This window comes from Pelecanus crispus, chromosome 3, assembly GCF_030463565.1.
Source record: "Pelecanus crispus isolate bPelCri1 chromosome 3, bPelCri1.pri, whole genome shotgun sequence".
NCBI lineage: Eukaryota > Metazoa > Chordata > Aves > Pelecaniformes > Pelecanidae > Pelecanus > Pelecanus crispus.
In genome coordinates this window covers 37,862,802-37,877,798 of record NC_134645.1, presented here as the reverse complement: position 1 = coordinate 37,877,798, position 14,997 = coordinate 37,862,802, and the positions used below count along the sequence as shown (strand labels likewise).

The 14,997-nt window shown below is 35.7% G+C and overlaps 1 protein-coding gene across 3 annotated transcripts in view; it reads left to right on the top strand.

The window, feature by feature from the left end:
- Nucleotides 1-14,997, top strand: part of SYT14 (synaptotagmin 14) — a 61,107-nt gene that overhangs the window by 30,713 nt on the left and 15,397 nt on the right. For all 3 annotated transcript variants that reach the window (XM_075707858.1, XM_075707857.1, XM_075707856.1), the window contains exons 3-4: nt 6,411-6,679; nt 8,642-9,091. In XM_075707858.1, coding sequence (XP_075563973.1) covers nt 6,411-6,679; nt 8,642-9,091 — 719 coding nt within the window. The remainder of the gene's footprint in view (nt 1-6,410; nt 6,680-8,641; nt 9,092-14,997) is intronic.

Genomic DNA, 14,997 nt, shown 5'->3' with positions numbered 1-14,997 from the left:
AAAAAAAAAAAAGTTCTGGAAAGCTTGATTTATTGATATTTGCATCAATAAGAAATTAAAATATTGAACCAATAAGTTTAAGCAGTATTTAGATGTATTTTGGACAGCTGGAAAGTATAAATACAGAATCAGGTAGCAGAACTCATTCCCATTCAAATTAATAGAATACTGTATAAGGAATCAGAGAATGATACTTAAATTGAAAGAAAATGAATTCAAGAGATGCTAATGTATAATTTTCATTGAAAGACGACCAAAATATTTGGGAAAGAAACAAAAGAATGTCTTTGACAGTTAGTTCACTATAATGCTTTAATAATGTATTTGTAGTTTAAATGTTCTAATTTGGGCTAATTTTGGAAAGAGAAAGCTTGGAATTTTTCACCAGTGCAGTGCTTTTCTGTATTGCTCTGTAAAACAGAATGGTAAGTTCTTACAAATCAGAATTGCTCTAATAGGTGCAGAAAAGAGCAAATTTCTTTTGTCAGCAAACAAAAAGAAGCTGTAGTTCTGCGGGCTCATGATGTAAACAGACAAATAAAAAAAAAAATTGCTATGCAAGTATCAGTAACTTCAATTGGTCTTAGACCTTTCCTGAGGAAGAAAACTGAAGCTTTAAGGACTGGACATAAAGATAATTCAATAATTTTGGATTAATTTTATTAAAAAACAAGAGAGAACTTTTTTATTACATGAATGACCAGTAGAATTAGCCTTAGAAGGTGAGGAAAGTGCAGCGCTCAGAATTTTATGTGATGTCAGATGTAAATGGCAGCAACACCATTCCCATTTCCACAGGTCTGGGATTAAGCTTATAGTGTATGGAATTTTCTAAATACTAGGAAACAAAGGAGAACTATTTTTTACTGGGGAAAAGAAAAAACCCGATATGATTACTTTTCTTGTTTACTGGTGAATTGCTTAATGTGGAAGACAATTCAACTGTGAATAAAAGTCTAAAATGTGGCAAAGCAAAAAAGAAAGCTGATGAAAGAATTTTTTTCTGTTGTCCATAATGATCCCCATACCACACCTATGTTCCACTTTTTCATTAAGCAAGACTCGTGCCATAACTCTTTTGGAAAAGAAATAGAATAATGCCAAGATAATTTGTTTTATTGTGAAATAATATGGGGTTTTCGTCACAAAGATGCAGGTAAGCTTTTCATTTTAAAGGAAGGAGAGCCTTGAGGTTTCATTTAATATTGAATGTTTGTATTTTATACTCCTCATAATGTGGGGTAATTCAGTCAACGTAATATTTTGGATGGTAGAAAAGTTCAAACATGAAAATTCCATTTGGACTGTCTGTGCTGCATATCAGAAATCTCTAAGGGTATTTAATCATTCAGAACAAGAAAGGTTTCTTTAATTTTTAAACATGTATTTCATTTTATGTTTTATTTAAATTGTCTTAACATTTACATAGAACCCCTTGAAGGCTTGAAAACTTGAAATTTATGTTAGATTAAAAAAATAATTAATTATGAAGCATAGTGTATGCAGAGATATATTAGAGGAAGAAAAGGTACTGTTTGAGCATAAAGATATTCTGATAATTCCAAAATATGACTTGCAAAAATTATTAATTTATGTAGTGATTACTTGTTTTAAAGTAACTGGAAACCAGATTCCCAAAGAAGTTTTGCGGTAATGCTGCCTCTCACAATAGTATGAATATTTAAAGAAGTAATACATATGAGAAACTCCACGTTGCAAAAGTGTAGTTAATTACTGCTTATAAGACAGGGGAATTAAAACCACAAGGATAGTTTCTTTTTCCATATGTTAAGAGATGCATGTTCTTGGAATTAGGAACTATGAGCTAAAGAAAGCTAGGTTTGTGCTGTTGCTGACAACCTTTGGGAAAATTAATTAAGATAGCAAAGTCTAAACATTGTAAACATGGAAAGGAACATCACCAGCTTTATGGTGAAATGTTGTACAGCCCAGTGTGGTCCACAAGGGACCAGGACAGAGAGGAGAAATGAGGAGCATTGGGAATAGAAAGTTCAAATAGTAACCGAAAACCTGAAGAAACAGCATTTCTTATAGTAAGTTCGTGTATCTTTAAACTGTGATTCCACTTGGAAAAATGACTGAAAAAGTTTCTGTATTTTCTCATAGTTATCAATTGTATGTTCCAGGAATACTCATTTTGGTCATGGTTGCTGTGTCAGGTTTTACTGACAGTCCCTTGAGTCTGATGGCAAGAATACGTATTATCACCCCTTGGCTTTCAGTCAGTCCCCTGTACAGGGATTTATGAAAACAGATTAACTTTCATTGTTTAACAAAGAGTACTAGAATGAAGATATTTATTTACTTCTGACTTAAATGCGCTAACGACAGTTTACATGCTGTAATTTCAGAGTGTACCAGCAAAATGCTAATCTGCTTGTGTTTGTCAGGTATTTTGCTTATAGTTCTGCTTTCTTCAGCTGTTGAGCAAGGACTTTACTGTTAACTCTGTATGAGTGTTTTCCCAGCCCACTAAAGAAGGATGAAAATTTTAATTAAAGCAGTTAACCCTTAAAAGATTGATTATTCATATCTGTCTATTCAGAGCAATACACTATATTCTCAATTTAGAGTTTACTAAATATTTATTACTTAAAAACTTAGTTTCACTCATGTTATGAGAATGCAAAGTTATTAAACATAGTTTGGGTGGAAAACTGGATGTGTGATCTTCATCCTGTTACAACTTTCTTTTTTGTCTTTCCTCTGTTCTATCATTTTCTGGCTGGTAGGAACCTCAGGCTAAACCCAATTTGGTTTCTCTGTGATTATTCCTTTCTTCCAGGTTTAGGATATATGTTGGCTTGTTTTTTACCCTGCCTAGTCCAAAATGGTATGGTAATTTAATATCATTCATTTCGTTGGGGGAATTGGCAAAATTTATTTTCTATCTGGTTTGAGAGCAGAAGGTTTCTTGGGAAACTTGCATAGAAACAATGCAACAATTTTAGATTTTCACTGTAACCATTTGCTTGTTAAGAGTAACTCTTTAGCAGATGTTGTTATCCACATTCAGTGGTCTTCGGAAGGTATTCTTTGGCTTTCCCACAGTACGCAAGTATGCACAAGTGTAACAGTGTCTCAGTTTACACCTTAAATGAAAGGTACAAGGTGTGTTATAGACAGTGGTTCTATATGTAAATAAGCAAGCACTTCAGAACATGCTTTCCTTTCAGCTCCGATTGGTTTTTTCCAATACAGTGATAGCCAGCATGCGTTAGCAGTGGGGTTTTTTTATGTTAAACTTTGATACATATGCAAAATGTTGTTGAGTGTTGAAGTGTGTTGTTACGTCTGTGTAATTTTTAAGGAAAATACCCAGTATCAGATATTCAGCGTTGCTGTATTCACTTCTGTCTGTGATATCATTTATCTTTGATATCGTCAGTCATTAGAAAGTCTTCATGTAATTCAAATTTGTGGTATTTTCAGAGAGCTGTAACATGAAATCATCATTGTATTGCATCATTTACTGTGGGGAGGGGGAAATGAATTTAAAATGAGACATTTTCACTTTAAAAATTAATTTGAAAACTTTGATATCTTTTTATGTAGAGAAACCTTTTGTTCACAAAGAGTTTATGCCTGCTTAGACAGAGGTATCCTTAGATTTTTAAACCCAGATATTTGTTTTAAGAATTTACATGCTGTTTCTGTTTGGTAAACTAAACTTTCAAAAATAAATCATTAAAACCTGCCCCAGTGTTTCTTTTTTTTTTTTTTCTCTGAGAATTTTGAATCACAGGTGGTTAGTAAGAATTTTCTTTTCTTCACTTCTTCCCCACCTACATTAAAAGTACCTTTTCTGTCACACAGCCTGTGCAGTTTTCCCATAGGGACATAAAATGGAGTTCATCAAAGTGAAAAAAGTGAGTCACACAGTCATTTATTTACTCATGTAAGACAATAATGGTGTTGATAGTTACCCAGATACATTTTCATTTCTTTAGCTTGTGGAAAAGCTGGGAGTTAAAAAGTCTTTACAGACTAGACTACAAGTGAAAAGAAAGAAATTAAGTCATAGCTACATGGTGGTTACTGTCTCATTTAATGCTGTTTGTTGCCTTTTAGCAACTATGAGCAGAAATGTTGCTCTAAATTTGCTAGAATATTCATTTATATAAATTATGAAAAGGAAGTCCTATTTTCATGGTATAAAGTGTCAAAGGATATTTATTATTTTATTATTATTAAAATATCAGTTTAGATTCTAAAATTATGTCTATCTAGTTTCATGGGAACAAGTTATAGATATATAAAAAACCCCAAGTTATATATATAAAAAAAAGTGCTTTCCCAGATCTCTCCACGTTTTGCAAATAAAGCTTTCTCACTATTCCTGCGTGGCGATTTCAAGATTCTGACTGTCCCACTCAACTCTGTTTTGTATGTCAGTCATTTTATGATTCTAAGACTACATTTTGAGTACAGGATTCCTTGCCTGCTCTGTTTTCCTTTCCAGCCCTGTGGGACTGGAGTTTCAAGAGTTAGTGGCAGTGGGCTAACTAACAGCAGAAGACCTTTTGCATGAGTGCTCTAAGAATAGCTTGGAATCACTCAGAATGGTAGGCTGGTTGCAATGGGTTTATCAGAGAAGAGAGGATTCCTGATAGTGATATCATCTGGTAGGAATGCTTGGTGGTGGTGTAATTAGTCATTTGCCTTAGCTAAAGCTAAGGGGAGTTCTGTTAGCAGCCCAGTGAAATAGAGGAGAGCCCTGCATTCCCCAATTACCTTTGAGGCTTCTGCCTATCTGTGCAGTAGGATACGCTCCAGAATGAGCTGTCCTGTCCCTCAGTTGCCCAGCTTTGGGCATCTGCAATGCATATAGGCTCCCGTCTAGCCAACATATCTGGGGTTGCTTCCCATGGATAGTGTGCACCAAAACCGTGGTGGTTAGGGCTTACATCAAATGCCGGCAGCTGTGAAATGTTCCTGCATGCCACAGTCAGATACAGCCCAGACTTCTAAAGGAAAGGAGAACAACAGTGAGACTTTTGCAAAGACTGTTTCCCGAGAGAGCCACATTACTGTGTTTTCAGCCTTGCTCTATATAGGGTACCTCTTATGCTTACTCTGTTTATGTGATAAGTTGAACAACTGGTAATTACCTCTGAAGCAGTTAAAAGGTTGATGGACTTTGAGAGAATTTAGGACACAGGTAGGGCAATCCTGTATACAAAAATCTGATGATGAAACTAAAATGTACCACCTTTATCACGTGGGAAAGATCAGTTTCTTTCTTAGATGAATCTGAAATCAAAGCTTATATTGTTCTAATGTTAATACTTTCATTAACTACCTTGTTTGGTAGATTTTTTCTGTGAGTGAAAGTGGTATGTTGGACACCAGAAAACATTGTTACTTTGAAATTTTTGTGTAAGTTAATTCTAAGATTTTGATGGGCATCAAAATCTTCATTAAAACCTCTACAGAAGATGTAAACAAAATGTGATACAGGTTTTGCCTATTCTTGGTATTCCTTTCATTTCAGCTACTGCACACCTTGCTGTCTTTTCCCAACTCCAGTCAACTGTGTAATGCTGCATAGTAAAATATGAGATCAAAAATTGAAATGTAATGATTTTGAATTAACTTTCTGTATCTATAGCCATGCATCCTGGGTTTATTTTCTGAGGTGTATAGCCACATTTCTATCTAGCTAGCTAGTGTAAGTGAGAAGCAAAGATGGTCAGCATCAAGTATTCATCCCGAGCACAAGATTGCTCATGGTCCTTTTTCCACTGTCTTTAGTGACTGGACCTAGTGTATGACTTCTAGACACCGGATACGTACCCTTTAGCTGTCCTTAACAAGTAATAAAGAATCTGAGACACTGCTTCCCTTGTTAAATTCACCGGTGATCAGAGTTCGCCTGTGTGAAAAGGCTTATGTCCTTATTTGTTTTCAGAATTTAATTTAATATCTCCCTGGGTAACAGCATAGGAGGTAATCAGAAGTTTGGTATCATGGCTTTAGGGAGCGCGTTTTGTTTCCTTAATTGGTCTACATTCCACCTGCACAGAATCTGACTTAAGATATCCAAAGGTTTTTGCAAGGTAAGCATCCCTGAAATTCAAGCCTAGAATTTTTGTCATGTCATATTTGTGCTATATTTATTTATATATGGTTTACACAGTCCATTGTGACTATATATTTAATACTTTCCTTTTTTCCCACATCTCTTTCATCTGAGAGATCATGTTTCCATTTTTAAACAAATATTTTTTTCAGTACTATTTGTTACCTAATTCAAAATATAAAGTAAAAAAAAAGACATTTATAGATTTTAATTACTCTGTCCAGATATTTGGACTTACCATTTTCCACAGAACTGTTTCAACAGTAAATAATCAGAAAGTAAGTAAAGAATTTTCACTTATTCTCAGCAAACTGCATTCAGAGGATGAGACGAACGCCTCCACTAGATGAACTGCAGCCGCCTCCATACCAGGATGATAGTGGTTCTCCTCATCTTTCATGTACACCTTCTGAAGTCGGAGACAGTAAATGTGAATTTTCCCAGTGTAGCAACAGTCCAAGATGTTCATATAAGTGCCCAAGCGAGGGAAGCACGGGACACGAAATAGAAAGCTTTCATAACAAAGGATATGAAGAGGATGTACCAAGTGATAGCACAGCTGTCCTTAGCCCAGAGGTAAATGAAAACAGTTGAATGTTCTGAAGTGTCATGCAGTGCAACCTTTTGAGAGGCACCCCTCCCCACCCCCAAAGATCAATGTACAGATATATGAACACTAATACTGCATCTCATTAGAAGTTAGTTTGAATAGGATTTCAGATTGTTCTTTATAGTTACTTTTATGGCATCTTAACTTTCGAATAAGGTCCCTCTAAGAGTGGATTTTTTTTTTTTTTTTTTTAAAACAAGTCAGAAAACATCACCACACTATAAGGACTGTAGTCAAAATTCTTTTTTTCCCACATAATTTTTCAAACAACTCAAATTTAAAAAAAAAAAAATCCATTTACACTTTTCAAACTGCACACCCCCTAATGTAAAATGTCTTTTATGAAAAAAAAATTATTACAAATAATTTTTTTAAATTGTTGATAAAAGTATAGACATTTGTTCCATTTAACTTTCCTTTTTTTTTCTGCTATAAACTGTAATGATATCTATTTGTTTCTACTATGAAGAAATAATCTTTTCTGACATGTACTTCCTTGAAATGTCTTTAACCACTTGCTGCACTGACATCTACGGATAAGTCTACATTAGCGATGTCATGTGCAGAAGAGGGTCTTTTTGGTAAAAATTTTTCTTTTGTTTCTACCTGAAGTTTTGAAGTGTATATTAGGGAGCACTCCCGATGTGCGAACAGCTATTTCTGCCTTAGACCTCTTGGTAAGTTGATGTTGCATACCTGGGGTGTTGGTGCAACATCTGGAAGGCCCACCTGCTATGTGAATGCAAGGTTCTCCAGTTGTTAGCTGTCTACACATACCTGATGATCAGCTAGGACCACAATCTGCATTAAATTCATTGCTGGTAAAGACCTGGTGGGTACATATGGTCCTTGAACCCTAACAGATCGCAGCAAATCTAATCCTAGTTCTTCCCGCTTTGTGTCACACCAGTCATTAATGTAAGCATACCCAATATGAAGTGAGAATACTGCCAACTTCTTTTTATAGCCACAACACTCAACAACTTGAAGAATGAAGCTTTCAGAGGAATGAATTCCCATAGCTATGTAGCAACCAGTTTAAAATAAGAACATAATATTTTTAATCCAAAAGGCTTTATTGTGGCATCTGTTCATTTACATGAACAAGCGTATCTTTCATAACATGAAAATACACAGGAAATACATTTGTTTTACCTGCTTGGAATAACTTATTATATGAACAGTAGGTTGACCTGTGGTTGTAAATATTTTGTGTTTCAGTATCACTATCAAACTAGCTGTTGTAACAATATAGGGGATCAATATTTTGTTCAAAATTTGAATTGACAATAAACCATTTTAAAATTAAGTTTAAAATACAGTTTTAGGACTGATGCCATTTATAGAAAGTTCAGAAAGTATGTTCAAAACAGATGCATCTTACACAGTTCTACTAAAATTACATTAATAAAGCCATGATAATTTTTGGCACATTTATAGAACCCTTGTGGACTGCAATAAGAGCTGCATGCGCAAGTAGGTGTTGTAATTCCCATGTTCTTTCCTCTAATCTCACCGTGTTCTCAATCACTAGCCAGCTCTTAAAGGACTATAATACGTTAACTTAAAAATGTGTGCATACTCACACAGAAATAAAGTAGTTCTATCTCATAACAAATGTGTGTGGATTTTAATGTGGGGTATGGAAGAAGAGATCATAAATACAGCCTAATTTAATCTGAGCTCTGTCTGGTTGGATACTGGCTTTTGGCAGTATTGGCCAGGTAAAGTCTTTTGATTTCTTCTTGGCTGCTAGTCAGCCATCTCCTCAGGCTTTCGGTGTTTAATTACCTCATTTATGAAATGAAGAAAAAGATCATAGTCGCTTCATATTGCATAGGGAAAGCCATATATTTCCACGCTAGATTGAATAATAGAATACAATAAATAAATAAATAAAAAGCTTTTTTTTTCTTGTTCTTCTTCAGGATATGTCAGCTCGAGGATCATCTTCACAGCTTCCTAAACCTTTTGATCCTGAGCCAGTAGCTAAATATGGCACACTGGATGTGACTTTTGACTATGACTCACAGGAACAGAAGCTTTTGGTGACAGTGACAGCTGTCACAGACATTCCCACATACAGCAGGACAGGTGGAAGCTCGTGGCAAGTACACCTAGTTCTTCTCCCTATAAAGAAGCAGAGAGCAAAAACCAGCATCCAGCGGGGACCGTGCCCTGTCTTCACAGAGACATTCAAATTTAATCACGTTGAGTCTGAGATGATTGGGAATTATGCAGTTCGCTTTAGACTGTACAGCATACGTCGCATGAAAAAAGAGAGGATTGTGGGAGAAAAGATTTTTTACTTAACAAAACTGAATCTTCAAGGGAAGATGTCAGTGCCAGTGATACTGGAACCTTCTTACAGTCTGTCTGTGAGTATTAAATGAGGCAGAATAAGAATGCAGTGATATGCAGTGTCCTGAATTTTGTAAGAATGGTGTGTATATTTATAGAGTCATCACATCCACTTGATTTTTTTTGACAGTCATATCACCATATTAGCATGACGATAATTTCCTTAGAGCTTCTGTAAGTACATTCACTTTCCACCTGCAAAAGCTGCCCATATTTTTCCTTTTAATTGCTTAGAAATTTCCAGTCTATAAATAGGGATGTGGTGGTGAATGTATGTTTGTATAAACATATATATGTATTTAATTGTATAATCTTTACTCTGCTATCTACAGCATTTCAATAAAAAAAAAAAAACCAACGGGAGGAGGGTGGGGAAAAAAGCTATACTAGCGAGTGCCCTCCATCTGTTGCAATTAAATCTTGGTTGCAATAGGATTCTTCCTTTCAAGAAAGAAAGATAGGAAAGAGGAATTTTGAGAGCATAAAGCCATTTTTAACAACTTCTGCTTAGAACTTTGTGAATAATTGATTTGTGATTCAGTCTGAAGTGAAAAATAGTGTGAAAAGTGGTTCAAACTGAAAAGGATTTTTGTTTGCTGAAGAAAAACCCTACCTATCTGACAAACAAAATCTTGTCCCCCCAAATAATCGAACTTTAATATTTTTAATAAAGCAAAGGAATGGTAATTAAGGATAAACTTAGGTATCGCTATCAAAAAACACAGGAGATCACTGTATGGGCAGTGATCAGTATCTCCTTTTTCTTTTTTATAGGTATTTAAGTATGCTTTTGTCCAGAAAGAGAACGTTTGTGATGATGTGGTCAGGACTTCCTAGACTAGGATTGCTTTAACGTTCATTGATTAAGAGCTGCATCTGTGCTACATAATGGACTTTTGGGGTAAAGAGAAGGTGATTTAGCAAGGGCATCCTTATTTGGACATTGTATGCGTTTTGTGGTGGGTTTTTTTTTTTTTTTAAACAGTCAATAAAAGAAAAAGAGGATGAGAAGGGAAGGAAAGGAAAATATTTTCTTCAGGTGAAACAATGCAATTAATTTGTTCTTCATTTTCAAACAAAGTTTGGATGAATTGAAGTGGCATTTCTGTTGAACATGTGTATTACAAAAGACACTCAAAATAAAATGCTATTGTATTTAATGACTAAAAATATATTAATTAGAATTAGTAAAAGCTGAGACTAAAACTTGGATCTGATGGAGCATCAACTAACAAGAGAACAGCTTTTTTACGATTCCTTATTCCAGGGATAAAGAGGTTCACTTTACCTAGTGTGAACTTTCCTAATGCAGAGTTTGCTTGTTTCACAGCTAGGAAAAAAGCACCCCATGAAACAAAACATTGAATATTCTAAACATACTTGCTAAATTTGTGTGTGTTTTCAATAGGTTCTGGTATAAAATTTACCGAAGTCAGTGAAAGAGGCCAATGAATGAGCCAGGCTTTTGATTGATTGGTATATCCCATATGTGCATTACTTGGTCTTCTGTATTATTTTCTTGAGCTTTTGTGGCAGGGAGAGTAAAAAATTCCAGAAGGCATCAAAGATAAGAAGATTGTTATTTATATTCTGTGATGGTAGGGGATGCCATATCTGCATTTTACTCTCCTTATTTTGGGGGGGAAGGAACAAGAATAAATAATATTGGAAGGAAGTGAAAGTGTCTTCCAAAGTTTGCTGCTGTGATGGGGTTTAGGCAGATTTATCTTAGCCCTACCTGTTGCTGGAAAGGAACCTTCGTAGTCTTGATAGCTTGAATGAGGATCTGTGGGTTTTTGGAACTACGCAAATCAGTTTTTAGACCTTTGGAAATTCATTCACATGTGAGTTTATAGGTATTTTGCTATTATTATTTATAGCCTCTATCATTTTTTCAGTGACTAGATCTATTACAGGATTTAACATATAGTTATTTTGCAAGAGTGTTAAAATCTATTGTGTTTTTAGGATGTCTGAGTGGAAGGGGGCGGCATCCTGGGTCACTTGAGTACAAGCCCTTGCTATTGCAGACAGCCAGGTCATCCTGATCATAAATTTGTGAATTTTCATCTGAAAACATCAGTTTTTTTCATTTCCAACCTGAATTTCTTCATGACCAATTTTTATAACCACTTGTTCTTAGGCCAGCATGGTCCTTGAGCTTAATTAGTTCTTACCCTTCTCAGGTGTTTGCCTCTGGGTCTGTTTACACACGTTGGTCATATTCCTTCTCAACTGTCCTTTTGCTAGAATAAACCAACAACAATCTTTATGTCCAACTAATCATAAATGCCAGGCAGGAGTTATTTAACAGGAGAACGTAAGCCTTGTTTCAGTTTAGAGAGATGCAGCTGTTCAGGGGTTTTTGTAATTATAAAATCCATGATGAGGTACATTGTAAATCCTGAATTAAATTTGCCTTGTTCAGTTGCAGAGTGTTTTGTTGCTGTGAAATGCTTATATTTGACAGCCTTTTTAGAAGATATTCCTTGGACACATGACAGTTGCCCTATTTTTTTCCACTGCTTCTCATTATATGGATTTTATATATTAAATATACCTTCTGTCACTGAAACTTCCTAATCCATTGAAACATCTATGCTAATCTCTTCTGCAGAAACGTGTTTTATTTGCTTCTGTCTGTAGCTGATATTATATTTATGTATTTTATTGGCTAATCATCTGTCTTCTGATTGTGTAAGAACAGTTCATATCCTGTGAAGTTTAGTATTTTTTCAGACATACCTTAAAACTGTTCACAAAGGAATCTGGTTAAATGTAGACCAGCAAGTTCAGTGCCTTTGAAACATAGTGGCATGCTCACGTGAGCAGGCCTGCAACTCTCTGGTTATCCTGAAAATGTGGATAAGTATGTGTCGTGGTGTGGTGAGTACATGATACTAGTATGTTCCTTAAATAGGTTTCAAATTTACAAATATATTCACAAACTATCTTTCTCACCAAGATTTCACCCTGCTCCTCACCTTCCTACATCTTGCATTAGCAGCTATTATGCACAGTCCTATTGCCGTTTGTCTTTAATAGTCCTGCATTGCTGCATTCTCCCACGTAACATGGAATTCCTCCTCACGCAGTATCCTCAGCCCCCTTATTTATCACACCCTTTCTTCAAAGTTCAGTGTATGATTGAGTGAGGAAGAAGCAACAGAACCAATATGGGCTAGCTAGAGTGCAGTTGTCACTGTGATCTGCGACTGTCCCTTTCAGATTTGATAGAAAGTGGCCATTGCATGAGAAGTTAATAGCAGGGCTGTATATTGTGGTTTTGTCTGAGTTAAGTTTGCTTAAGCAGATCTTTGTTGATCCTTTAAGAGAAATTTTCTTTTTAGTCTACACTGGTAGACAAATTTTTGTTCACCTACCATGGAGTTTAGAATCTGTTGTGCTGATGTTTATTTTTCTTCAAGAAATCCCTGTGGACCTGTTTTTAGTTGCTCTTCGTTCTTCTCAAGCAAAGAAATCTTCTTGACAGTGAACAACAGCCTCCAGTATGATGTGATTATAAACACATACAAGCAGTTTATTGAGTGAAATCCATTTGGAAAAGATCAACAAAACAAGTATAATCCTTTTCACCATCCCATAGGTTGCTTTTTGGTATAGAATAACAACAATCAATCATGTTTTACATTTTTTTGATTGATTTTGGAAGTACAGTTTTGATGACCGAAACACACCTATTCCTGCTAAGCAAGTCTAGTAACCGTTCATTATGTATTGTCAATAACAAGATGTTGTTGTGGAGAATTAAATTTATTTTATGTATTTATTTAAAATTTATTAGATTTCTTTTATCTATGGGCTCAAACTGCGCCACAGGAGGTTTAGATTGGATATTAGGAAAAATTTCTTCACAGAAAGGGTAGTCAACCATTGGAACAGACTGCCCAGAGAGATGGTGGAGTCACCATCCCTGGAAGTGTTCAAAAAACAGGTAGACGTGGCGCTTTGGAACATGGTTTAGTGGACATGGGGGTGTTGAGTTGATGGTTGGACTGATGATCTTAGAGGTCCTTTCCAATCTTAATGATTCCTATTTTTACTTTCATTAAAAATAATCTATCCACCAAGCTAGGAAGCATGAAATTGCTACTCTATCCTTAATTGGTTTAGTGATGGACTTGGTAAAGTTAGGTTAATGGTTGGACTGGATGATCTTAAAGGTCTTTTCCAACCTAAACGATTCTATGATTCTATGATTTTATTTTTCTCCCTTTCTATAACATTCTCCATTTCTAACATACTGAACTCCTAGATGTGATCCCTATAACAAAGACTGGATGTTGTAGACATTCATATGTGCATTCATATTTTGTGTGTGTTTGCTATAAATACCCAGAGTGTCTGAGAATTACTTTAATTAAATGTTTTGAGTGAAGGCATTTATGCATGCAGTGTATAAAAATGCACTCTCTTGGATGTGCACGCTCTCTCCACTTCGAGGATGATCGTTAATTGTTTAGTACAAGTTGGATTATGCATTGTGCTTAAGGCATTTGTTCCATGTTGCCCTTTGTGTGGCATACCTTCAGTATTCTTTCTCATGGATGTTTATCAGTTTATAAACTCAGGAAAAAAAGCTCTCAGGGTGGTATTTCTTTCTTGTGAATTCTTGGCCATTTACAGAGTTGAGCTGTCAGGTTTTATGAAAAGACTAATATCTTAGGCCTGTTGGTGACTTGACTACGTGTTCTTATGGCATAGTCTATTCAGGATTGTATTTGGAAGGCTAAATACTAAAAATCGTATGTATAACTATATCTTTGCTACGTAGTAGCTACCAGTACGATACTTTAAAACAGCTAACAAAAAAATTACTAAGACTTGTCTAGAGGGAAACAAAAAAAGACTCAAAAGATTTTGCTCATAGTATTTTATTTAACTAGAATTCTACCCAAAAGGGTCAGTTCTTATTTGATGGTGCGTAAATGCTTTCAGTTAGCTTGTAGAAATTATGTCCATCAAAGTAAGGGGCAATTATCTTTAAACACTGAGCACATTCTTATCTTGGGAATAGCTTGCTCAGTTCATTTGAGTTAGTGAAGTAAAACATTGGAAGATCAGAATTAGTCCTTTGACACAACAGGCAATATGAATCTCGCAGTTTCTTTGAAGAGCATCATTAGGTGATTGGAAAATGGTGATCATGTTATTGAGGCTGCAGGAGAGCTTGACAGTACTTGGCAAATGAAGTGGACTCCCTGTGTTTGGCTGGTTGTGCAGGATTTCATGGCAGTATCAGCAAGCAGCAGCCATTGTCTTCTCAGTGTCATGGCTGCCTCAACTTGTGTGCCTTTGTGTGGTGTTCCCTGAGCAGTGCTCCTGGCAATAGAGAAGATAAGTGCTAACCCATGGCGCGCTCTGCTCCAGTCTTCATGAGGATATGTAGGGCGGGGAGAAGCCAAAGACAACTGTGGCTACTGTGCTCTAAAACCAATGGTGTGTCTGCACTTTCTGACAGATGCAAGTTTCAAGAACTCAAACAGAATCTGACCAGATGATAAGGACCTCTCACTAGATAAGTTCAGTCGTCACAGTTAAAAAGTAATTGGCTTTCCAAATCAGTGCTATTTGCTCCTGATTTTTTCTTATGTAAATATGTCTAATCATTCATGGCAAATTTTGGCATATAATTAGTCTATTCATCGAAGAAGCACTGGACTAGGCATTGAGACTGTGAGACTGTTTCAGTCTCATATAGTATAACCTTGATAATTGGTAGAACACTTTTAGATAGTTTTCAAGAATTTTTTTTTTTTTTTTCCCCAATCACAACTTGCCTCAGGTGACTGCAGCCATACAGTCATCTCAGGAGCAAAATGGTTGACCAGTTTTAACATATGCTGCTTGGTTTTGATAATGGATTACTGTCATGGAGGGTGATACAGTTATTTCTGTCACA